This window comes from Poecilia latipinna, unplaced genomic scaffold (genome assembly GCF_001443285.1).
Source record: "Poecilia latipinna isolate Pla-1442-1.1 unplaced genomic scaffold, P_latipinna-1.0 Scaffold159, whole genome shotgun sequence".
Classification (NCBI taxonomy): domain Eukaryota; kingdom Metazoa; phylum Chordata; class Actinopteri; order Cyprinodontiformes; family Poeciliidae; genus Poecilia; species Poecilia latipinna.
In genome coordinates this window covers 579,367-605,020 of record NW_015112775.1, presented here as the reverse complement: position 1 = coordinate 605,020, position 25,654 = coordinate 579,367, and the positions used below count along the sequence as shown (strand labels likewise).

At 37.6% G+C, this 25,654-nt stretch overlaps 2 protein-coding genes across 2 annotated transcripts; one reads left to right on the top strand and one right to left on the bottom strand.

The window, feature by feature from the left end:
- On the bottom strand, positions 1–11,722 carry taf7 (TAF7 RNA polymerase II, TATA box binding protein (TBP)-associated factor). The gene is made up of 12 exons (XM_015029668.1): positions 11,506–11,722; positions 11,005–11,081; positions 10,841–10,919; positions 9,112–9,245; positions 8,670–8,790; positions 8,506–8,564; positions 7,947–8,019; positions 4,932–5,045; positions 3,792–3,986; positions 1,696–1,808; positions 522–581; positions 1–323 (listed from the first exon to the last, which is right to left on the bottom strand). The coding sequence occupies exons 1-12, from the start codon at positions 11,522–11,524 to the stop codon at positions 279–281; spliced, it is 1,089 nt and encodes a 362-aa protein (XP_014885154.1). The 5' UTR covers positions 11,525–11,722; the 3' UTR covers positions 1–278.
- On the top strand, positions 9,881–25,654 carry slc9a6a (solute carrier family 9 member A6a). The gene is made up of 17 exons (XM_015029666.1): positions 9,881–9,940; positions 12,461–12,770; positions 13,718–13,905; positions 14,755–14,832; positions 14,930–15,006; positions 15,125–15,237; positions 16,350–16,455; positions 18,917–19,058; positions 19,855–19,960; positions 20,076–20,164; positions 20,919–21,032; positions 21,190–21,301; positions 21,392–21,545; positions 22,452–22,482; positions 22,567–22,652; positions 23,443–23,548; positions 24,357–25,654. The coding sequence occupies exons 2-17, from the start codon at positions 12,473–12,475 to the stop codon at positions 24,600–24,602; spliced, it is 2,046 nt and encodes a 681-aa protein (XP_014885152.1). The 5' UTR covers positions 9,881–9,940; positions 12,461–12,472; the 3' UTR covers positions 24,603–25,654.

The window sequence follows — 25,654 nt, the reverse complement described above, 5'->3', positions numbered from 1 at the left end:
CTGTACAAGACTCATATTTTATTTTAGGATGACACAATATATCCTCCTAAAGCCCCAAATGCACATGCATAATGCAGCAACTTGGAAAAAAAAACCTTCTAAACTATTCACAAATCAAAAACGCTGCAGATGTGAATCATAAAAACGACCAAATTGGAATGACAAGGCAAGTTTCGTTGATAAAAGACGCCTCCTTCCTGAATGAGGACACGTCCTCCTCCCTTTTCATTCTCCTGATGAGGAGCGGCTGAAGACGATGAGAGACTGCCCCCTGCTGGTCACTTCTCTATCAGGGAGTCCAGCTGCTCCTGAAGCGAGGCCAGCTGTTGGGGGATAAAATACATAACATGATTGAACCAAATTAAACTGCGGAGGAAGAAGACGATAATTAACTCTTCACAGCACAATAAATTTCAGAAGAAATTCAACTTTACCTTCTAACTTTTCTGTAAAGGCTGGTATTTAGAGCTGAAAGCTGTGAAAAGCTCCCAGCGTGAAGTTATTACCAAACAGTTACTCACCTGCTCCATCTCCTGCTCCTCCTGCTGAACGATGTCATCCAGCAAGGCTTGGAAGCGATTCTGCGAGGAGAGAGAGACACAAACAGGATTAGCAGGAGTCGACATGCTGAGCCTCATTAAACTGTGATGGCTTTAAATGTGTGTCTGCTCATGTCAGTATCTTCTCTGTGACAGAAAGGCCACTTGGAATGCCAGTCAGAGACAGCTGACCTTTTCGACGCGACTGTGATTATAACGACTGGTGATGAGCCTGAGACGGTCCCAAAACACCAGGAAATGAGAGCTCGAAATGGCAGCTTGAAAAAGCCCCATGTCTGCTCATGCTCCACTCATTGTGAAGCTTTCAATAAAGAGCGCAGGGTTGAAGAGGGAGATTTTTCCGTTTTTATGGATTCTGCGCTAAACAGCAACGCATAGAAATGTTCCTTAAACACATAAAACATTTTTTTACAACCAAAAATCTAAAACGTGTGGCATACATTTGTATCCATCCCCTTTAAGTTTGATTTAAAAAACAGGGATTCTGCAGGAGACTCAATCATTATGAATGAAATTAAATAGCTGCTCAGTGAAGAAATATTTCTGCATAAACAAACCCTGCACTGCAAAAACACTAATTATTGCAAGTATTTTGGGTCTGGTTTGTAGTGCAAATATCTTAGTACACTTGAAATATAACAAAACTCACAAGTGACGTTTCAGCAAAATATAGGAGTTTATTTTAAATCAACAATTCCTTAATATTGATTAAAAAGTACTAGGTTATTTCACTGATAAGACATTTGTCCAATGGTGTAAGTGGAAGTAATGCTTTTTCCTCAATATTACCACCACCAGTATCTTGTTGATAAGTTAATTGTAAGTTAGTTTTGTCTTATTTCAAGTAAAATATTTGCACTAGAAATTAGGGGTGCACTGACTGCATCTGCAGTCGATTGACTGGTTGATCAGTCAAACCTCTCTAATGGGAGAGTAAAAGAGGGCAGCGGCTGATTTTTAGACGTTTGCCAAGGTGGATAAGATCGGTGGATAAGATCGGCTTCACATGTAAAAGTCATCCCCCAAAATTAAGGAAATCGGCTGGCTAAATCGGTGCACCCCTACTAAAAACTAGACCAAAGATAGTTGGTGATATTTTGTGTTTCTGTGATCCGAAATTGGATTCGCTGCTCACCTTCAGGGCCTGGTTTTCCACTTTCATGATGAGCTCCTCCTGCTGTTTCTTTCTGGCACGCGTTTCCTGAAGCTTGACCTTAACGTTGTTAATCTGCACCTGATAGTCCATTACTGCAGAAAACAGCAGGTGGTTCGTATGTTAGAAATATTAAAAACATAAAGAAAACATTGATGTGTTTGCTTTCCTGTGCAGCAAAGCTGAAACATTACAGGAGCATCTTCACAAGCAGCACTCCAGGGACGACACATACACCTTTAGCACAAGAAGAGGAGTCTAACAAATTGGATCTAAAGGAAACAATTGTTCAATTTAAGGAATTGAGACAACTAAACCAGACCACTGTAGGCTTAACCTTCCTATTAAATTGAATCGGACTGTGTCACGCTAAGCTTTTGCCTCATCAGCATCTGCATTAATCAAATTAATTGTACCCTCTCTTTGCTTGTAATGGCTGGTGCTTAAAATTCTGGTGCAGCTGCTGCATTTTGTTAAATTACTGAAGAAGCAGCCACTGCGGCGTCGCTGATCACAACCTTGAACTGCTGCAGGAAGCACTGTGAGCCAGCTTGAAACATACTGGGAATAAAGTGTGTTTGGAGCTGACCAGTGGTGCTGACTGACAGCTTCATGTATGCAGATAAGGAGGCAGAGCGCTGCCAGAGCGGGCAGCTGCCTGAGCTGCATGCTGAGACACAACACCTGTCAGGCTGGTTAGCTGAGAGCTGTCAGTGTGTGAGGGGCACAGCATGTGTGTTTAAGTGAAAGAGGGGCTATTTATTTAACTCTGGGCGTGTGATGTCTGACCTAAAAAACTCAGCTCTTATTAAAAGTTCAGATACTTGGCTCAGTGTATTTATTTATTTTTTACATCTGTTTTGACAAGTACCTGAGGGCGATCTGATTTAATTTAACATCAAACTTTCTTCCAAAGTCCAACCTTGTCGCTGTGACAACTAGGCCTGAAAAATTAGCATCTGAGTCGGCTAAGAGGCGGAACATTTAGCCTGAGGTGGGACTTGCAAGCCCAGCGTGAAGCATTGCATAATCCAAGGCGCCTATTGCTTCATACAGTTAGGTATGGAGGTTATTTGAATGTGAATTTGTTTAAATTAAAGAGTCTGCGCTTGGCACCCATGTCCATATCTTACATTTAACAAATACAAGCCTTGATCTGGGATCATCCTTTGGCTTTTGTACATGAATATTTGAACTATGGTAATAAACTTCATAGAGAAAAAAGGGGGTTACAGAATAATATAACAGCTAAATATCTTAACTTCAATTGGTTTTAAATTAATTTATACACATTATTTAGTTATTGGTAAAGATGATTAAAACTCCTTTACAGAAATTCACCTTTTCTTAAAGCAACAATTAAACGTGATTCAAAAAATCCAACATTTAATTACGGTTAATTAGGTAGTTAAAGAATGTTTTAGAAGCATAAATTCAGTTTAAGTTTGTTCAGACCTTCAGGATAAATTAATTCTTATGATTTACGATTATTAGGATAAAAGTGACTATTTACGGGTTCAAATGTGTACAGGACGATATTTTACGGGTTAGAGCTTCTCATGCATAAAGATTTGTAATATAAGAAACTAAACTAGCAAATATAATTGCTTATTAGACAGTTAAGGAGGTTTGTGTGTGTGTATATATACTGACCTGGAACCACACAGTTTTTAAATATGCTTATTATTCTTTTAATTTTGATCATTTTTGAGGATAATTTTCAATTGTATTGTTTTTATTTTTGAAGTAAACGGTTGAGCTCTACCCAAAGGATCCAGTCTGGGTCTTTTTAATGCTTTTTTTTTTAAGTTGCAACATATAAGGTTTAATTTATTTTAGCTGTTCTTTAAAATAGGAAAGAGGAGAACATACAATTTATACAAAAGAGGATTAAAGCAACTGAAAAAAGTCTAAATTCTGACTTTAGTCTCAGATTTTTGGCTTTTTATTCTGAGAAAAAAGTCACAATTTTGACAGAAAAGTCCAAAATTCAGAAAGAAAATTTAACTCTGAGAAAAAACACCAGAATTTGTATGAAACTAAGCTTTTGCCTCATCAGCTATCTGGTTGTTCCTCACCTATCTGGTTGTTTCTGTCGCTTTCATTCTGGGCCGAGTCCGACTCGTTCAGCTTGTCTTGCAGCTGCCGCACCAGATCGTCCTCAGTGTCCATGATGTTCAGGTCTTCGTCGTCGTGCCGGTCCCCTTCATCCTCCTCATCCTCACTCGAGCTGCTGATGTCGTTGAAGATCTCCCTCAGTTCGTCATGTGGGACTTTAGAGAATGAGACCAATCAGAAAAATGCTGAAACCTAAAATCCATCACCAAAAAGGCAAAACGGTTCACATTTCATACAGCGTAGTTCCTATTAAGCTAAAATGAAAAGAGGAATCAATGGTGATCACAAATACCGCTACAATGTCTGGCAGGAAATTTGATATTTCACCTTTTCACCAACCATAGCTATCATTTATTTCTACTTACATTTTGTGTTCATGGAGAGACTAGTTCATTTCCGTGGACCTTTTGTTCTCTTTGTAATAATTAATTATGAATATAACATATCTCATTCATAATTTGTTTGGGTTGGTTGACTTGTCCAAACTACAATCCCACATCAGGACCAAATAATGACAGGGAGATCTTATTCACTGGAATCCCAAAACCACATTTTTGTAGCCAAAACATCAGAGCACAACATTTCCAAAATTGCAGAACAACAATATAACAAAGCCTGGAAAAACAAAACAAAAAAAATACCTGGCACCAAACAACCAAAACTGCTAAACCACAAGAGGGCAACAGGAAAATGGCTGGGAGCCATCTTGCTTTTAATATGAATGCATAAAAATATTTTTGACATTTATGATGAGAAAATTAAAATATAATGGTCATGCAAGTAATTTATCATCTTAAACTGCAAAGGAATTATTTCATCAACAGCTGAACATCAATCATTTTTTTTGTTAGAGTGTGTTGATTGGTTCCTTTTCCTTTCATTGTATAACTAACACACAGCAAACAGAAACACTGGTTTATCTTTAACAAATTAAAGTGAGAAACTCAAAGCAAACTAAATATTTCACAATGTATCCATGGCGACCCAAAGAATGGGAATTATTTTTCGCCTGAAACTCTTTGTTATTAAGGAGACCTACAAAATCAGCAAATCCTTTTCTCTCCACACTTCATACAATGAATAAGTTGTGTTGTTTCTACCTGATGCTCCATGACCCATCTTGTGCCCCGAGGTGCCGGGAGAAGAGTCCAGATTGGCCAGAGAGCCGTGCTGGTCGGCTTCTTTGGACTCATCCTCTGCTATGACCTCCCACCCTGGACATCTGGAGTTAGGGTCAAACAACTTCTGGAAACTTCACTTATCCACAGCGTAGCAAAGAAACACACATCGCATACAAATGAACACCAAATGAACCACACGTCTGGTAACTACGGGGTTAAAAACCTTACAGATAAATTAATATTCTATTGTAATAGGATGTTTATTTAATAGGAAAAACATCATGTTAAAATACTACTACCATAACTTGCTAATAATTACGGATATGACAAAGTCGTATTTAATTGATCCTACATGAACAGTGAGCAGGACAGCAACGGAAATGTTCTAAGGAGTGGCTTCTTAGGGTCTCCCAGTATCCATAGCAACCATTTGAAGTCGTCGTCATGCCAACCAGTTCCTTGTAAGGTTTGCCAGAGAAGAACCTTTTCTGTCGTAAATGAACAATGCAAATATGGGGAGTTCTTTTAATCATTTTCTGTAAGAAATAACATAAATAAATAAAATTATGAGATTAAAGTCATAAGAATAAAGTCGTAATAATATGATAATAAAGTCATAAAATTTCAAGTCATATTACCAGAATAAAGTTATCATATTGATTTATTCAGGAAAAGAATCTAAAATACGTGCCAAACTCGAAGCCCACGGGCCAAATCCAGCCCTCAAGACTCTGGAGCAGGGGTGCTGAAACTTTTTGTCGATTAAAAAAAAAAAAAAAAAAGAAAAAAAAAAAAAAAGCAAAAAAAGTAGTAAAAAAAATGTTATTAGTAGAAAAAGGGGGTTATTGATTATAGATCCTAAATGTTAAAATTATTTTGTAGGTTTGCTACATCTAAAGAAAGGCATCTTGTTTTCAAATTCTTTTGGGCTCAATCAGTATAACTAAGTTATTCTCAGTTACAAGAACATAATTTAGGTCACTTTCCGTTAAAATGCTTGCTATAATTAGCCAAGTTCAGTAGACTAAATAAAAGTTTATTTTTATTTCAGCAAAGTCAGTAAAAATCTCTGAATAAACGGTTTTCTACTTATAATAAAAGCTAGGCTATAAACTTTGTGTTGCACCTAACTTTTTCCATTATGAGAAAATAATGTTGGTAAGAACTTCATCCTAATTTAAAAATAAAAAGTCAAGTTGGATGGACCAAATTTCTATCATTCTCAACAGCTTTTGAGGGCCACACACACTCAGTCCAAGGGCCACAAATGGCCCCCAGGCCACACTTTGGAAACCCCTGCTTCAGAGGGCCATAAAAATCAAATCAGTTTCTTGCATAGTGTCAAATTACAATGTGAAAACAGGTTAATTTTATGACATACTCATCATATGTTGAGAAACGTATAACTAACGATTTGTTAATCTGTAGTTTTATCAATACATTTCGCTCTTTGAGGATGTTTAAGATCTTAAAGTGGCCCAAGATAAAAATTAGTTCTAAAACATCAACTCAGAAATGCTCCAAAATCAGACTTCTTTCATGGTTTTTGTGGGGCGATCTTAAGGGAAGAAAGCAAAAGAGAGAAGGAAAGGTTGTGCAGGAGGAATGATGAAGGATTCTCCTCTCTGCAAACACCAAACTTGAGAAATGCTCTAAGACAAGTCCTGTCCTATTGTCAAAAAAGGTTATGCAGAGTACAGAGAGGAGGAGCTTTAATAGTGTTCCCACTGCTGGCTGCATTAAAACTATTTAGATTTTTCCCCACTAGAAAAACAGATCATTTTCCAGCTTTGTCCACATCTCTACATGCATATGTTGTGTGTATGTCTAAAGCTGTATGCAAACAATGGGACTATAAATAGTCTAGTTTTACAGTGCTCAACTAAGCAGTGATAATGAACAGTCCGTCTCAATTAACTCTCAGCGAGTAGCCACACAAAGCAGCCTCCCTGTGCTCTTATTCTGTCAGGCAGGCTCAGAGCTTCATCAGACCTTAAAAGCTTCTTTTCACACCGCAACTTCACCCACAAACGCTTTACACAGAGGCAAATAAGGTGAGCTGGGCAGGAGGCCGAGTGTTGGACAAATCCAGCTGGGAAAATAAAAGTCAGGGGAGCAAATATGGCGGTCACACCAGAGAGGAGAAAGACGCCCCATCTAAACATCTAATCGTATAAAACTGTGGGCATTTCCAGTGACTGACCAATCACAGCCCAGCAAAAGGAACCATAATAAAAGCATAAGAAAGACAATGTGTGGAGGTTATATGAAATAGATTATTATCGAAAACTGATTCAATCTACATGAGTAACTCAGCTGAGATCCCTTGGGCTTTTTATGTGTCCCTTAAGACTTCAAATTACATCAATTAGTCCCTCCAGTTTTTCACAAATCCGCAAAATCCACACAAAATCAACAGATCCCCAGTTTCGTTTCTAGTTTTTACTGCAAATTTTTCACAAAATTGACCAAAAATGTTGGGTTTAAGTGACTGGTGCCTCAACCTTACCGGATATCAAGTTATAGTGCGTGATCAATGCAGTGATTGATAAAAAGTCACACTTAAGATCAGAGATTAGCGCAAATATAAAAATTCCTTACAAATATTTCTAAATTAGAATCACAAAATCTGACAATCACAAAATGCTGGTTGGACTTAGCAGTGTGAAAAGATGTTCAATATTATGTAATTTTAAGAAACACTTATTGAATACTGAAACAAGCAGCTATTTATTAATATTTTAACAGCTTAGTGGGTTTTATTTATACGTTCTGGAATAACCGGCCCTTTAAGAACATTCAGACTTTTGATACGGCCCAAAATAAAAGTGAGTCTGACAGCCCTGCTCTAATATACTGAGATGAACCTGAATGTGTGATCTTCTACTTTCTTCAACATGTACCAGATTTATTTTGCTTGGTAAAGCACAACAACACAAGCAGTTTTCCAGTGGATGCACTGAATATTTTTACCACAGGTGCCTAAAAGGATACGAACACTGACAGCATCTGCGTCTGTGCTCAGCAGCCTCTTCACTTCCTTTTCCACATCAGGAGATTCAATGTACTGCAGCAGGGGAAAAAGGAGAGAAAGATCAGGATACTTGTAAACCAACATGCACACACACACACACACACACACACACAACCACAAACACGTGAAGGTAGCAGCTGGCTGCCGGCCAGGAAGGACATTAGCGACTGAAACAGAGGAGGCCTAATCAATATGGCTTTGCTCCACACCTTCAGGAAAATCCATTCTCAAGACAAAGTAGAAGTGTAGAGCTTCGGCTCGCTCTCGTTCACTTTGATCAGAGCTATTGTGAAATGGCTTTTTTTTTTTGTATGCCTTTGGGGAAATCTAAGACGAAACGCTTTATTTATATGTAAATCTTAGTTTTCACTTTCACCACTGTTTTATGAAATGTGAAATGTCTTGTTGGAGGAGAGCTCATAAAAAAGACAGGTCATCAAACAGTACGCTAAGCGGACAGGTGGGGAATGCTGGAGGAGAATTTAAAAAAAAAAATGTAACAGTGTTGAATGTTAAAACCTTCTTTTTCGCCGTCTTCCGAAATCTTCGCTTGCGTGTGTTTTTCAGAGGGCAGGTGACTGTGGACATGAAACGACAGTTAGCAAGAAGAATCTGCTAATATAAGACCTTTTTAGCTAAAATCTTTTAAAAATCAAGACCTGTTAGGCTATTTATCAACTTACTGCCATGATTCCAGATGAATTTCTTGTCCTTATCTTTGTCTTTCTTTTTAGTCTTTGGGTCAGTGCCGGTTGGCTCCTCCAAAGGAGGGTAGAGGTCTCCATCTAGTGTACACACCAGCATCTAACCACAGATACAGAAAACATTGAATTATTGAACAACTTTTAATACTTTGTCATATTAAAAATTGCAAACTTGTAATAATTTCTTTGGGCATGAAGTAGTACATAATTGTGAAATGGAAGGGAAATTATGGATGTTTTTCCAAAAATTTCTGATCCTGATTAGTAAAAACAAATTGGAAAATGTTTATTGTTTAATTTCCACTTGACAATGATCAACTGGATTATCCCACATAAATAAAAATAAGAAATTTAACCAAATTTAAGGTTGCAAAACACTAAAAAAACAGAATAAAAAGTTTAAATTGAGATTAAGGTTTACCTGACAGACATCAGCTGTCTTGTAAAATGTTTTCTTGTCGACTGTTTTCAGGGACTCAATCATGCAAGGCAGCTCCACCAGTTTGCAGGCCAGAGGAACACGATCGACTCTCACTATCCCATGACGACCATCCGCTGTAAACCAGAGAAAAAAGAGAAATGAAAGCATTTTGGTTTTTACTCCGTTCTCGACAGATGGAGAAAAAAAAAGCTACCTTTTAACATTCTTAACTAAAAAAGTAAATGCATAAGATTTCCAGAACACTTTTAAGGGCTTTTATGGATTAATATCCAAATTCTGTGTTCACACCATTCAGGAAAGTTGTTTTTAATTGCAGAAATGATAAGAAGTAAAATTGTTGAATCCGCCTAATTGAATTTAACCACAAGCAAGTATGATTTGCTAATCAGCAGTGCTTTCACTGAAAACTAATACTGCAGAATGGATTCAAAAATGTTTTAAATGCTAATAAATATGAAACCAGAATGTAAAAATAAAACTCATTCAAGACAGAAGTTCACATGAAGAAATGTTATGCTTCTGAAAGATGTATTTGCCTTTTTCTTGGTGAAAACATGAATCCAATTTGATTAATATTAAACACATAATAAACATAACCAGAATCTTCTTCTACACACACACACAGTCAAAAACATTAATACAAACTTAAATATGTAACAGAGTTTTATTTTCAACATAATTGTCAAAATTGGTTTATTTAAACTTCAAATTTGTCTTTTTAGTCAAAAAGTCTTGACAGTTGGTGGTTACCATAGCAACCAGTAACAGACAGCTCATCTCCTTTTTTCTGCTGCCGTCTGTAACTGTGGTATGTATTAGCATCAGCTCTGTGTTTTCTTTATTTTAACATATATTATTATATACAAGGTTTCATGAGTAATTTTTCCAGGTTTTGCAAATATTTCTGACTGTTATCATAGTTAATGTTGTGCATTTCACTCAGTAAGCCTGATTGTGTCTGTTGTGACGCCAGCCTAAGATGAACAAAGAAGGGTTACAAATGCAACCCCGCTAATATTTAGCAAAATATTCTTCTGTTTTCAAAGTTATGAGTGAAGTTTAGGCAAAATTCTGAATGGACTTCAAATCATTCTTCTTATCAGCACTGATAGAGTTAACTTAAACTGGTTGGTTTCCTGCCATCAAATTAGCGTTAAAGTATAGTCCAAATATGTTCAATGGAAATGATGTGAGGGTTTTAGCTGTGTAATGATGCCCTGATTTGTTCTTTTTCTTCCAGTTTTGATATGTGTTTGAATCAGTTTCCTGTTGAATCTTGACCCCCAACTTCAACCCAACTAAAAATTTACAGGCTTTTCTTAAAAGCTGTGCCAGTGCAGTGCAGGAAACTAGCAACTTTTAATTGACTTTTGGAAGAGTTGCCAAACATCCAGTAAGAATTATACCAGGAGTTTATGGGAGACTCATATTTGAGTCTGTATGCATCATTTAGGCTCTGTGTGCATTAGAGAAAATTCTCAATAAATTCAAACTCCTGCACACAGTTTCAGTTCTAAAGACTAACATAAAACAATGGTTGAAATCAAAATGATATTCCTTTCCATAATGAGTGCACGTTACCCTCCCATCGGCAATGCAGACCTTGTGAGATTAATTTCATGATCAAATGAAGTGAAATTAGTAGTTTAGCAAACAGGTCAAGCATATCACACAGAATAGTGGCAAAAATACTGATAAAGTAACTTACGGTGCAGCTCGATTGTAAGTCTGTCCTTCATGTTCATGCTGCTGGACTGCGCTATCCTTCTGACTGTTGAGGCGTACTCCTGAAGAAGACAGAAAGTGAATTCACATCACTTTAAACTCACAGTGTACCATGCTGACTTTTATTAAAGGGGTAAACTTCCTCACCGAAGGAAGCCTCAAGACAAACTGGCTCTCCAGCTCATAAGGAGCATCTTCTTTGCTCTTGGAGCCGACCTTTCCCACTAGAATCAAAACATAAACATAGACAAGGCTCTGGTATCACTTTATGAGATAACTAAGAGCTTGTAACTTAGTTTATTATGAATATAATAATTACAAAAATTAAACCTTCTAGTTAAACACAGAGTTGGATAAGAAGACGATCAAATTAAATAAAATGAACGTATTTACCCAAAGCTTACTGCAGCTGTCACGCTTTATTTATAAGGCAAAAGAGAGCAGGTAAACATAGTAACCAAAGACGTTTACTGTAACGTTTACATTGCTATTGTTATAATTGATATAATGCAGTAAACTTAAATTATCACACTGTATTACATTTGTTTGCGTTCATTCCTCCAATGCAGATGTGGTTAACATAAATAATAAAAAACCAAGGTAAGCAAATGCTAATGTTAGCAAAGAAGGCTAAATGATGGCGCTGACCTTTAATTTTAGACGTCATTTCCAGCTTCGTGATTTACGAGGCCTGCAATTGAAATGAAATGTAGATCCGCACAGAATAATAACAAAGAAAAGTCGAAACGAACGATTTAGATGTAATCAAGGTATCGTCTGACCACAGAGATTAGCCATATGCTAAACTAACTGTGGAGTGATGCTTTTCCTGTGCTGCGTTCACTGCCACCTCGGATTTGTTGGATGTTACTCCTTCTGGTCTGTACACTTCCGCTGACGCCTATCAACAAAATAATTGTGAAATTAAAAATGTGCATGATCATCCGAAAAGTGCAAGATTCACCTCTTCATACAAGAGTTTATGAGCTACGGGTGAGTTATTTAAATCTGAACTAATTACAAGGAAAGCGTCTATGTGAAATACGGTGCGTTTTCAATTTTAATTTATCTAAATTTACAAATATCGATAAATGCAAACGTTGCATTTGGGTTGTATCGCGAGACTTGCAGCTCTAGCTTAGAGTAGCAAAAGAGTCACAAATATTTTCAGAATGTTTTAACTGATTTTATCGCAAAAGTTATATTTCGCAGCGTTAATTAAAAAATTGTTAAATGCCTGTTTGGATTCACTTCCTGTTGAAAATGACATAAGATGCATATTTCAAAATAAAAATGTGCAGGTCAGAATGAAATGGGTAATTTCCGTTAAAAGCTCAAAATCTTTAATACGTTTGAGATTTCAGTATTAAATTATTGTTTTAAACAAAAAAAATTTTTTTTTCAAGCATTGGCTAATTTTAAAACAACACTGAAGAATGCTTTTAGCGTGAAACACATTTATACGCTTGCTGGAGAAAAATTATTTTCACTTCCGGGTTGACTCTGTTACTGCCGTCTTGGCTGTCATCTCTTCTCTCAGTCCGTGACTCATTTCCTTCTCTCTCTTTTTTTCTTTTAACTCCTACGACATTGACCCTATCAGAAAATAGCCAAAATGTTGACAAAAACGAGCGTGGACGGCTCGCTGCGGGCTTTGAGGACGCTGCGGCTGCTGGTTCTGGTGAGCCTGTGTGTGTTCATCAGTGTCTCAGCAGCATCATCTCCAGCCCAGGAGGAGGACAGTGCCATGGAGAACATCGTTACAGAGAAGAAGGCTGAGGAGAGCCACAGACAGGACAGCGCAGACCTGCTCATCTTCATCCTGCTCCTCACCCTCACCATCCTAACCATCTGGCTCTTCAAGCACCGGCGCTTCAGGTTTCTGCACGAAACCGGGCTGGCCATGATTTACGGTGAGAGTGACAGTTGGGAGACGCCATCAGACCCGCAGATATCAATCAGATGTGAAATGTCAACACCGTGATCTTTAGTTTAAGCCGTAGTTTCTTTTTGAAAAGACGCAGCTGCTCTTCTGTTCCCTTTTTAACATCAAAAACATTTCACTTCCCCTCCACGCAGGTTAAACTGGTAACATTTGATTGACACGAGACAGTAATTAATCTGCTTATGCTAAGCTGCACTGACTGCTTCCTCGTATTTAACCTGACATGTTGGTTTTTTTGTATCACCCAAAAACTCATGCACATCAGTTTTAATTCTGTAAATATTAATCTGCAGACTTAACAGGAAGTCAATGCATTTTTGCACTTTGTTTATTAAATCCACTAGACCGGGGGAGTCCAAAGTGTGGCTTGGGGGCCATTTGTGGCCCTGAAATTAATTTGATCAGCCTCTCAAATACAAGTAAGGGGTCCAAAAAACAGAAATCAACTGATGGACCCCAGAAGTTTGGAAATTATCTGTTTTTCTTCTAATAAGGCAACATGATTTAGCAGGTAAAAAGAAAAATGAAAATAAACTGATTTTTATTTAATGAATTTTGTGACCTGCCAGTAGTTTAAATTTAACAGTTTTGGCCTCTGAGGCAAAAAGTTTAGACACCACTGCAAGTAAAGATTTAGTAGCAAAACAGAAATTCAGACATGACTAACCAGCAGCTTGTTGATGGCATAAAAACGTGTGTGATGAAGGTGAGACTAAAGCTAAATTTATCAGGGGTGAATGAAATTATTTTATTTCCCCCTCCATGTGGATGAGAAGGTACCAAACCCAAGCACCAGGCTCTTATTTTTAAACGTGTTTGAGAGAAAATTCCAAATGCAATCAAAAGAAATGGAGCTTTGTTGTCTTAAATTAAACCCTCCTCTGTTCTATTTTTGCTCTCCGCCTCTTTTCTCAGGCCTTATTGTCGGGGTGATCTTGCGCTACGCCGTTCAGGTCCCTCGGGACACCAGCGTCGTGTCGGCATGCTTTGTCAACTCCAGCCCCGCCACCATGCTGCTAAATGTCAGTGGCAAATTTTACGAATACACCTTGAGGGGGGAGTTCAGTGCCAATGACGTAAAAGACAACGAGATGCTGCGCAAGGTACGGGCCATCTTCTCACATTTGTGGTAGTTACTGCTGATGACTGAGTGAGTATTTTGGTGTGTTACTTTACTTTGCAGCTTTGTAGTTTGAGCCACGATTCTGGTTATTTTAAATAAATGAATGCACAATTATGAAGGGTGAAACTGCAGTTGAAACAACACAAAGCACTTGAGTTATTTCTGGTTAAATAGAGAAGTGTGTCATGCTTTAGCATCTGGTTGCAAAAATGATACTATACTATTTGAATGTTTTTTACATTTTGTCAAATTTCAACTGCAAAGTTCTAAATTTTTTTAGGGAAACACAAATAATTTACCTCCTCTGAGATAATACTTTGTAAAACGACCTATCACTGTTATGTTAGTAATTTAGAGTTGTAAAAATCATACATTACTTTCCAGTTCACAACTGTGCTGCTTTCTGTTGGATTGTCACATAAAAATCCTTAATTAATTGAGGAAATACTTTTCCAAAGACTTTATTTCTCTGGAATCCCAAATTCAACACAAACAGTAAGTGAAAAAAAAAATCTGCTTAAATTCAGTGTACTGTAGTGCTATAAGAGGCTGTTCCCTGTGTGACCCAGTGTAAAATAAAAATGTCTTAACTTCTCTCTGCTCTGACAAGTTTGGCACTGGTCTGGATTCAGACCTAAAATAAGAATAATCTCAGCCTTAATTGATGCTTGATTCAGTCGCTGCCCTCTTTTAACATGTTATTTTACTCAATGTCCCAGTTGTGTCATTCTTGATTAAATAATTAATTTAACATAACATTAATTAGCATCAAAGCATTTGATTATTTCGCTGTTTTATTGATAAATATCTTTGTTTTTGTGGGCTTCAGGTTACGTTCGACCCTGAGGTTTTCTTCAACATTCTTCTCCCGCCCATCATCTTTCATGCAGGCTACAGCTTGAAAAGGGTACAACATCCTCAGATCTTTAAATAAATAGTTTTCATTTATGATTGAATACTGTAACCTCAGTACAGTTAGCTGCATGTTTGCTTTTATTTTCCAGAGACATTTTTTCCGGAACATGGGATCCATCCTGGCTTATGCCTTCGTGGGGACAGTGATTTCCTGTTTTGTTATTGGGTGAGATGATTGTGCTCAGAAACAGCACTGAGAAAAAAAACACAGCTCTAACTACTTTAGTGCATTTTACAGTGTCGATAATCCATTTAGTAAGATAATTAAAGCTGTCCTCCAACAGGTTGTTGATGTACGGCTGTGTCACGCTGATGAAGCACCTGGGCAAGATGGGTGGAGACTTCTTCTTCACTGACTGTCTATTCTTTGGAGCCATTGTCTCAGCAACAGACCCGGGTATATATTCACATGAACTTCTGATCATGTTTTCTATTCAGGGATTATATTTTAACCCTCTGAACTGGAACTTTCAATATATAGCATTTATTTTTGCAATTTACTGTCTATTAAAAAAGTCTCTCATCAGATTAAACCGAAGAAAAACATGCTCTCTGTTACGGCAGGATTGAAATTACCTTAGTAATTTCAAATCCTGGCTGGAAAGCGCAACGTTCCTCTTTCAGAAAACTGTTGGAATTTTTCAGATAGCGCAAAATGTTTATGGTACTGCAAATTCGGCCGCGTTGTCGCCGACATGTTCAGTCTAGAAGGGTTAAATTAATCAAATAAATGACATTATTATACACATTTATAATAACAGAACACACACTGTGAATGTGGATACAGATATAAACATTTTTTTACCCAGTTTGTATTGTTTTTTTACAATATAAATTTATAATTATTCATACAAATTCACATTTGAACCTGCATGAGGTGATCAAACTCCAGGAAAGTCATTAATATACAATCTAAAAAAAATGGGACTCAGTACACAACCAGCATTATTATCAGTCTTTTCACAAGCTGGTGTTATGTCTAATTTTATCTACTTGATTGCAGTTGCTGCAAACTAAGTGTTGATAATTTGAAAAATGATTTAGTCTCGACACTTTCTTAGAAATGTTTATCTAAAAGCCAACATTAGTTTCTGCTGGCAGTAGTGAAAAGTACTGATAACATGTTTAGTTGCTGACATTGTCTGCACATTTTTGTTTTCCAGGCACTCAGAAATTGTCGCTCTTTTATTTCTCAGACTGCCTAAACTCAGTAAAGGTGCGCAGGTTTGCACTGATTTTAAGTTGAAACACATTGACTTTAATAAAGTGAAGACATAAGCGCTAAATAGATCAATTAACCAATTCTGTAAAAGCTTTCAAGATAATCATCTTGATGCAAAAATTAGAGACAAAGTTGAGTGAAATTTCTGACAGCATTAAGGGGCAAAAGTAACCACATTTGAGATTTTCTTCTTTGTACTCTTACATGGCAGCATTTTGCTTAAAGGAAATTGCTTAAATGTCTTTTCAGTATATGTCAGTTTTCATGTGTTTCTGTTGGTGTCACAGTGACGGTCCTGGCTATCTTCCACGAGCTGCAGGTTGACGTGGATTTGTATGCGTTACTGTTTGGAGAGAGCGTCCTCAATGATGCAGTAGCGGTCGTTCTGTCCTCGTAAGTTTTTAAAATCAAATTATGTCTAATCAGCATGATGACTGGATTTCTGAGACATGAACAAACATGTATGAAATTGTATGTTTTTCATGTTTGATCAGTGGACCAACCAGCTGTGAGATTCACATTTGACCAAACTGGAATCGGTTCCCCTGGTGTTGCTTTGTTTGTCCTCCTTCCCTTCATTGTTCTGTTGTAATTTCCACAGAGTAATGCATTATAATAGCATGCAGCTAGGAGGAAGCGGGCCATGCAGAGAGCTCACTGGCTGTGGGTTAAGTAGAGCATGTCGTCGTGTGCCTTTACAGTGCCTGGGGACTAGCATGACGAATCAGAGGCTGCTGTTGTTTTTACCCCGGTTTATCCAGCCAGAGTTTGAGAATATTGCTTTTTTTTGTCTTTTTGGTAGACTACTTTTGATGAAAAAAATGTCCACACCCTTTAGTTATCTTTGAAAAGGAGGAGATGAGAAGCTTAACAACAAAAAGCCTTGTGATTCGTGTGTCATGTTGAACAAATCTAATTTTAGAATCAACTTTGGTTGGAAAAAAATGAAAAAGTTCCTGTTTGGTGTTTTTTAGTACATTTTATTCTAAAACTACATTAGTAAAGTGTAATTGACACTGTATGAAAATATACACACACTTGGTTTTTACATGGTAATATTGAGTAAAAATAACAACAACCTGCAAATAAATTAATCTTGTATTGCAGTAGCGTTGTAGAGCATCATAAAGAAATATTTAATAATGTCTGAGCTTTTCAGCACTAAACTCCTCTGGTGTGTTTTCTATGAAACATTGTTACCTAGGGAGCAATAAGTAAGAGATATATGTTTTTTTAAATTGGAAAAAAAAATCCCTGTTTGCCAGATAATTATTTTCATCTCAGCCTTATTTTCAGTACACATTTGATCAAAGTTTGATGACACCATTTTATACTTTTGACTAAAGCAGTCCAGGGTTCTCTGTCCTTCAACATGAATTTAAAAACAATTTTCCATATTTTCAGGTCTTTTTTTCTGTTTCTAATTGGTCGTCTTCCCAGCAATAGATCATTTTAAGTATCTCCATGTTCCTGCTGCAGGACTGTAGAGGAAAACATTCAGCCCGAGTTCTTTCTGGTTCTGATTACTTAAATGCTGAAGTAAACCACTCTGCCTGATCAGGTTGCTGTTTAAAAACGTGCTGTTTGGTCAAATTGAGTAAGAGAACATTTCTGAAAATAAAGTATCTACGCTTTGGTTTACAGTTTGGCTATTTTTTACATGCACAACCTTTTTTTCTCTTACTGTCTGACATTAAATCAGACTGAAGTTCTCCAAATTACCATCTGCTAAAAGACAAAGAATAAACCATTTCCTCGATAAGAAAGATCTTTAAAGGTTATATTGTACATTACTTTTACCATATTACTGTGCAGAACTTTGAAGAAAAACATAGAAAATTAATCTCCAAACAGTATATACAATACAGAAAAGGGCCATTAGGTAGATAAATAAATGAAGTAGGTTAAAAAGATCACACAAATGAGGTTTTTATAAAAATTTCAATGGTAAAAATTCCAATCTTTGTTCAATGTGAAACAGCACAAATAATATTTGAAGCCAGAAATAATTTACTTTTTATAAAAATAATAAAATTATTTGCAGAAAATGACAGAGGATATCATTTAAGAGGGAAATTGAGTTCAAAAGTTTTTTCTGTTAGAACAACTTTTAAAAGGTGTGTGTATTTCAATAGCAGAGAAATGTTGGAAATGTTCAAAAATAAACATATGAAATATTCATTTTGCTTTATTTGAAAGAAACTCTGTTATTTGGTTAAAACATAATATAGCCTGTTGATCATTTTCTTTGGCTTTGCTTTTTATAATTGGAAGAATTTGTGTTTGAGTATAGTGTTGTATTTTTATTGGGTTTTCAAACATTACATTTCTCGAAAAAGGTGGGAAGCTTGTAAACCTGAGAATACTGTTGGCGTCAATCCTAACAGACCTAAAACAGGATAAGTTTAGTTTGAGTTAGACAGTAAGAAAACTGAGGCTTTGTCTTTTTCTTAGACAGTGTATGTATAACAGGGTTTTGTTTGGCAATATTGTGGATGTTAAGTTTGTCAAAATTAGTTTCTTTATTCCCTGAATTTATTTAATTTAGTCAAGCAGTTGCTTCTCCGGGTTCTGTTTTGCTGCTCTTGGTGGTTCCCATAGCAACCAGTAACTGCCCGCTCCTCCCGCCGCCTTTTTTCTCTGTTGCCGTCGGTAACTGTGGGACAGAAGCTGCTGGACAGATGTCAACTTGATTTCCTCTTTTGTTAAATTAAATACAGAGAACCTGATTGTGTCTGTCATGAAGACGACCCTACTGGACCTGAGACGCACATAGAAGGGTTTCATATGCAAATATCTGGTGTCCATTGTGTATGTTTGCCCTTAAGTTTTTTTCTTTATGTCTTATCATCAGGTCTATTGTTGCATATCAGCCACAAGGAGACAACAGCCACACGTTTGAAGCCATGGCCTTGCTGAAGTCTTTAGGGATGTTTCTTGGCGTTTTCAGCGGCTCCTTCTCTCTGGGCGTTGCCACGGGAATCGTTACAGCTCTCATATCTTTTCTGGTTTTGTCGTCTATCCAGTCTGCTGCATAAGCTCTGAATAAACAAGGTTATGCCTTAGGTTACTAAAGATATCCTGCTGTCAGTGATTGGCAGATAGGTGTGCAAAGTACTGAAAACAACACCGATTGTTCTTTGTAATGTGACACAGATAGAAAGTAAATTGGGGGTTTTTGACACCTGGTAGTTCAGTATAGTTGGTTTGATTGGGGATCAAAATTGCAACATTTGTAAAATTTTCGGCTGGTTGGGTTCGCTTTCACATCACATTGTGTCAAAGGAGCCAAATCCTTTAGAAAATGTGTTTCCCTCCTTGCCTGTGGTGGCGCTGCACCAAGAAACACTAAAGTAAACAACACAAAAACCTCTGAAGAAGACGATGAGCGCAACTTCCTTCCTCGTGAAATGTAAACAAAAATGGAGTAGCGTCAGATTTTAGTGCTTGTAGGATTTCTCTTTTGTCATTGAAAAGAGACAAAAACCAATTTCTCCCACTAGTGCTAGAGAGGCACATTTGTTTTGTTTGTAATTACCCAAAATCCCCGGCGCTACAGTTCGCTTCCTGCTTTTGGAGCGGTCTCTGGTCCTCTTGGCATTTTCATATGAATCCAAACCGCACCAGAGAATACAGAATGAGATTTTCAGGCGGATTTTTGGTTTTTGGCCATCATCAGTGTTCGATTGTGCTTTCACAAATCCCCAAACGAACCAGACCTTCTAGACAAACAAACTACAGTATGTTAAAATCCGTTAAATCAATTTCAATAAAGTCCTTGACTGGGACTACGTGACGAAGTTCACCAAACTGAGGGACTTTCAGCTGCTGGAGACGGCTCTGTTCTTCCTCATGTCCTGGAGCACCTTCCTGCTGGCTGAAGCTTGTGGCTTCACAGGTAGCAAACACAGTGGATCTGTAGTAAATATCATTTCATACATTCCCTCCTCGTTGAAAGGATTTAAATGTGGTTTGCTTGTCTTTCGATCGTATGATCACGTTGTGTTGTGCAGGTGTTGTGGCTGTGCTCTTCTGTGGCATCACTCAGGCCCACTACACCTTCAACAATCTGTCTCCAGAGTCTCAGGACCGGACAAAGCAGGTCAGAACCAGACTAATACTACAAAACTATTTAGTATTTAATAAAGTATTAAGGTCTCATAAAAATAATACACCAGGATTCATTGTTGTAATAAATAATAACTTGCGTTAAATCATATGTGTGAAAAGGCCTGTTGCAATAAACAACAAAACAATTACTTGCACCATAAATAAAAATTTCTACTTGCATGATTGTTTTTTTCCTTTTCTCTCTTTCCACCAAAACTTGGACAAAAGTCTTCAGTCTGGTGCTTTCCTTTTTTGTAGGATCATTTTGCTACAGAGACTTTATTTTATTTGTTGTTTCTGTTTATTTATTTGGGATATTTAAAATGTCTTCCTGTTCCAGTATTAAATGTTCACTAGAATTTAAAGTCTATTGATCTTTGAGATCGTGTTCTTGTATCATTATGGCTGATTAAAGATTTTAATTCATCACAACTTTTATAAGTGCTTCTGTCTGAAACTCAAACCAAACGTTTTGCTAATAATCTGGAGTTTTGAATACTTGACATCACTTTAAAAACAGAAAGGTTTGGGAAAGAGAAATGTGATTTAAAAGGAAAAGTCTTTTAGGTCCATCAGTTTCACCACGATCACCTGAAGCGATTTAAACACATCACAAAGTACGGTAAATATTAGCTGTACTTTTACAATATGGTGAATAAAAGCCATTAATTTCACGACCAAATCATTAATGAGACAGAAAGACAAAACGTTAAGGTTTTTTGATGTTTCTTGTCTTTCTTTTTCAGCTGTTTGAGCTGTTAAATTTCCTGGCAGAAAACTTCATCTTCTCCTACATGGGTCTGACCCTGTTCACCTTCCAGAACCACATCTTTAATCCCATGTTCATCGTCGGAGCTTTTGTATCTTTTCAACCTGGGAAACACAAACATTTCATGAGTGTTTGCATTCATAAAGGGGTGTTTATTTATTAATTCAGAGTTGATTCAGTGAGGAGTTTTGTGGGTGACGTGTGAGGATGTTCCGCTGGTTTTCCTCCTTGACGTTCCTCCCGTCCAGCTGGCGGTGTTTGTGGGAAGAGCTGCTAACATCTACCCTCTGTCGCTCCTCCTTAATCTGGGTCGACGTAACAAGATTAGATCCAACTTCCAGCACATGATGATGTTTGCAGGCCAGTGGAGCAGACTGCAGGACTGTTAAAAACAGACCTTTTGCCTTATGATCACACGTTTGTGACCTTGTTTTCCTGTTTGGTTTTCAGGGCTGCGCGGTGCGATGACCTTCGCCCTCTCCATCAGGGACACGGCCACGTACGCTCGCCAGATGATGTTCTCCACCAATCTTCTGGTGGTTTTCTTCACTGTTTGGGTTTGTGGTGGCGGCACCACTCAGATGCTGTCCTGTCAGCGGATACGGTAAGCAGTTTCAGACACAAACTTAGACAGATTTCCCACTTAAAAACAAATGCCAAACTTGATACGCACATTTCTGGGAAACCTCTAGTGGACTCTGTTTAAATCATGTTGCATCAAACTGCTCATAATGTCTGTGGAAAATAACATTTTCCTCCCCAACTAGTCCTAATGCTGCAGCAACATTTTAGGGCCATCGAAGAAAAAAAAAGTACATTTTCACCAAAATATATCAGACATTTTGTAGAAAAAAATTTGCACATTTCTGATGTTCAATTGTTGAAAATTTGCCAAAAAGATAAATCATAGATTTTGAGTTTATTCTTAGAAATTTATGAGTTTCAAAAGTTGAAAATTTTTCAGAAAACAAGTCTGAAATTTCCAAGATCTTTTGAGGAAAACTTCCAAGATTAATCTCAAAATTTCTGAGATTTTTGACTTTTCAAACTCAAAAATATCCCATTTTTTTCTATAAAATTCCTGAGATTAATCTCAAAATTTAAGTTTTTTGTTGTTTTTTTCTGTTTACAATGGCCCAAATGCTCGGTTGCACGACACAGACTCTAAGAATATTATAATATAAAAAATTAAATGTATTTGCCTGATTATTTTGGTTTGAAACAAAAAGGCTCAAATTTAGACTATTTAACTTTTTAAAAAATTTGGTTTATCAACCCGAGTAGATAGAAATTACAGTTTTCAAAAAAATGTATTTGATCTATTAAAGGAGAAAATCTATCCAAACCAACCTGTGAAAAATACTTACTGGTTGCTCCAGTGTGACAGTGACTTTGATCAAACATTTCCAGTAACTCCAATGAGTCTTCTACATCTGGGCGTTGTTGCCATTTAGAGACATTTCTCTAAAAATGTCCAACTGCGACTGATTTACTGTTTTCCTTTTAACAGAGTGGGAGTTGACTCTGATCAGGAAAACTCTGTGAGTAAGCAACATGATGAGAAAACTTGCAGCAAATGTTATTTGAACTGGTTTTACAGAATAATGTCCTTGTTGTTGGTTCAGATGAGTTTTGCAGACGGATTAGAGAGGAGAAGCACCAAACAAGAAAGTGCCTGGCTTTTCAGAATTTGGTACAACTTCGACCACAAGTATCCTTTATAGAAACAAGTCGTATTGACAACTCGTAGTGTTTTTGTGATTCATCTGGTTCCGTTTCAGCTCCATGAGTGAAGTTCATATATTCAGCCAGCAGGGGGAGCACAGGTTATAGAAACAAATGATCTCCAGAACTACAGTTGAAACCAGATATTTACATACTCTATAAAAAATGTAACGTTTTTTAACTGCCTGACATTAAATGAGACAAAATGTTTATTTTTTTAGGTCAATCAGGATTACCAGAATGATGTGTATTTGACAAATGCCATATTAATAAGATAGTATTTATTTCCTTTATTTTAACATTCAGGAAATTGTTGTTAATTTTTGTAATCCTCTCCGACCTAAAACAATAAAGATTCCATGTAATTTAATGTAACCGAGTAAGAAAATACATTGTATGTAACTTTACAATAAAATATTAACTATTTAATTTTTTTATTAAGTTCAATTATTTTATTGTCCCTGCTCATTTGCAACAGGAATGGGTCAGTAGTGTAAGGTGGCTTGGTGCCTACGTATTCCAGCTTCATGAGCTGCATTTTCTTGCAAAGAGTTTAGATTTTCTTTTTTTTTTTAAATCCACCCACAGGCAAATTTTCCCTGAATAATTTGGAGAAAAAAACAGAAAAATCTGCAAATACTGAACCTTGCATAAAAACGATGGCGTTTTTGATCCTGATGCTCATACCAGGCATTAATCACGTTATCGGCTGCTTCCTGTTGCTCTCCCTCGGACTTCATTGTGTAAGTTTTTCCTTGACTCCAGCCTCCCTGCAGCTACCTGAAGCCCATCCTGACGCACAGCGGCCCCCCTCTCACGACCACGCTGCCTCCCTGCTGCGGCCCCCTCGCCCGCTTCCTCACCAGCCCCCAGGCCTATGAGGTCAGACTGCAGGTCACACAGGACAAGCAAGTTATCGATTAAGGAGTTGATCTAAAGTTGATTGGTCGACTAATACATGAGATGATAAGCGGCCATTTTCTTACACACTTGAGTTTTCATTTGTATCAAGGGGGCAGACTGTCTTTCCATGAAGGGATACGTTGTTCACGTGACGAATATAAAAAAGAATCACATCTCAGAAATGTTCTGGAAAAAAACAAGCAAATCTCTGTGCTTGAAAAGTCAAAGATTTTCTAGAAAAACAACTTTTGAAACATTTTGAGATTAACCTCAGAAATCTGTTTCAAAAGCCGAAAAAGTTTGACTATTCAAACTCAGAAATTTAATCTCAAAACTTTTCCAAGCAAACGTTTGATGTTTCAAACTCAGAAGTTTCCTTGTTTTTTCAGAAAATTTCAGAGATTCTTTTGTCAGAATTTTAATTTTTCTTTCTTAATATATCTTAATTTTCCACGGCCCTAATACGCCGTCGTACAAAACAGAACCCCATAAAGTGCATCTTTCATTCCCCACCGGACTCTATTTGGACCATTTCCCTTTCCTGGTCTCGTTTCCGCCATCTTTGCTTCTGTATTTATTGGCCCCACATAATGATGACCAGTGCTGCCCTCTGCTGGATGGCAGCCAAACTACAACACTAATGAAATGTCTAAGCAGAAGTTACTATTTAATCGATTTGAGCTCATTTTAATCCAATTAGCTGTTAATCGATAACATCCCTATACGGACCCGTATTAGTTTAGATGAGTGTAACAAACCTGACTTGTTCCTTGTTTTGCTCCCCCAGAATGAGTGTCAGCTGAAGGACGACGACTCCGACCTCATCCTGACGGACGGTGACATCAGCCTGACTTATGGCGACATCACGGTCAGCACCGACGCCACAGGCGCCCGCACCAGCGGCGGCCTGGCCACGGACGACCTGGACCGGGAGCTGGCGTACGGCGATCACGAGCTGGTGATGAGGGGCACGCGCCTCGTTCTGCCCGTGGACGACTCGGAGCCGCCGTTCACGGATCACCTGCGGATGTGAAGACCAGGTTTCAGCGCAAACGTCCAGTAAAAACTGACCTGAGCCACTGAGCAAAAGACGAGTACCTGACTCCTCTTTTCACACTCCCCTTTTTATTTTACTTTTTTTTTTCCTTTTTGCTCACTTCCTCTCTAGGAAATCGCTGTCTCTACCTCATTCTCTTTCTACTCATTTCATACCTCTTACTTCAATCATTCCTGGTTTTCTTCACATTTCTCTCTCTTGTCATTCAGCTTAGTGTAGCATTGCAGCATGAGTTAGTGAGTAAATGCAAACGCCAACCACTTCCTAATTTGTCAGTGTACAGTATATCTCAAGAGAAACTATAACGTTGTTATGCATGTGGAGGTTGCTTGTGTTTTCTTTGTATTTTAGGATATAGAGCTTTTTTCTTTTTTTTTTTTTTTCAGTCGGCGTTTTGGGTCTGACTTTGAATGTTGCTGCCTTTTCTCTGAGCATCAGAGGCAAGCTGACCCAGTGGAAAACTTTACTGTACATTTGGTTACAATCAAGTGCCTGGGAATTGTAGTTTTTAAGCATTAAGCATGGCAACTCTATATTAGATTATCTCTGAGAGGGAACGTAACTTTGGGATGGTACAGGAGAAAATATAGAAATATATATTAAACCCAAGAGAAGCCTCCGTCCCTAAAGGTAGCAATATACCGCGCAGGTGTGTTGGGAAGGTTTGTGCTTGTAAATATGGTGTGAAGCCAGCAGGCAGCGGTAGGAGCCAAATACGGATCTCTGTGGGTGACCTTAGACTGTGACATTAGAGAGAGGCTTAACGCCTTCCTCTGGACGCCAGTCACAGCAGATTGAAGGTTTGCTGCTGTGAAAATGAGACCTAAATGAAGTGAAGTGAGTCAGCTTTGTGCCATTCCCGTCACGCATTTTGATGCTTCGTGTAAACAGAATCCATTCGACCTTAAAGTGTTTTCTATGCTCTTTGCAGAGGAACATTTGTCATGCACATCCAGCTTTGTTCACATATTTCTATTCAGATATTTTTTCAGTAAAGTAATAAAAAATAAAACGTTTTGGTACCTAAA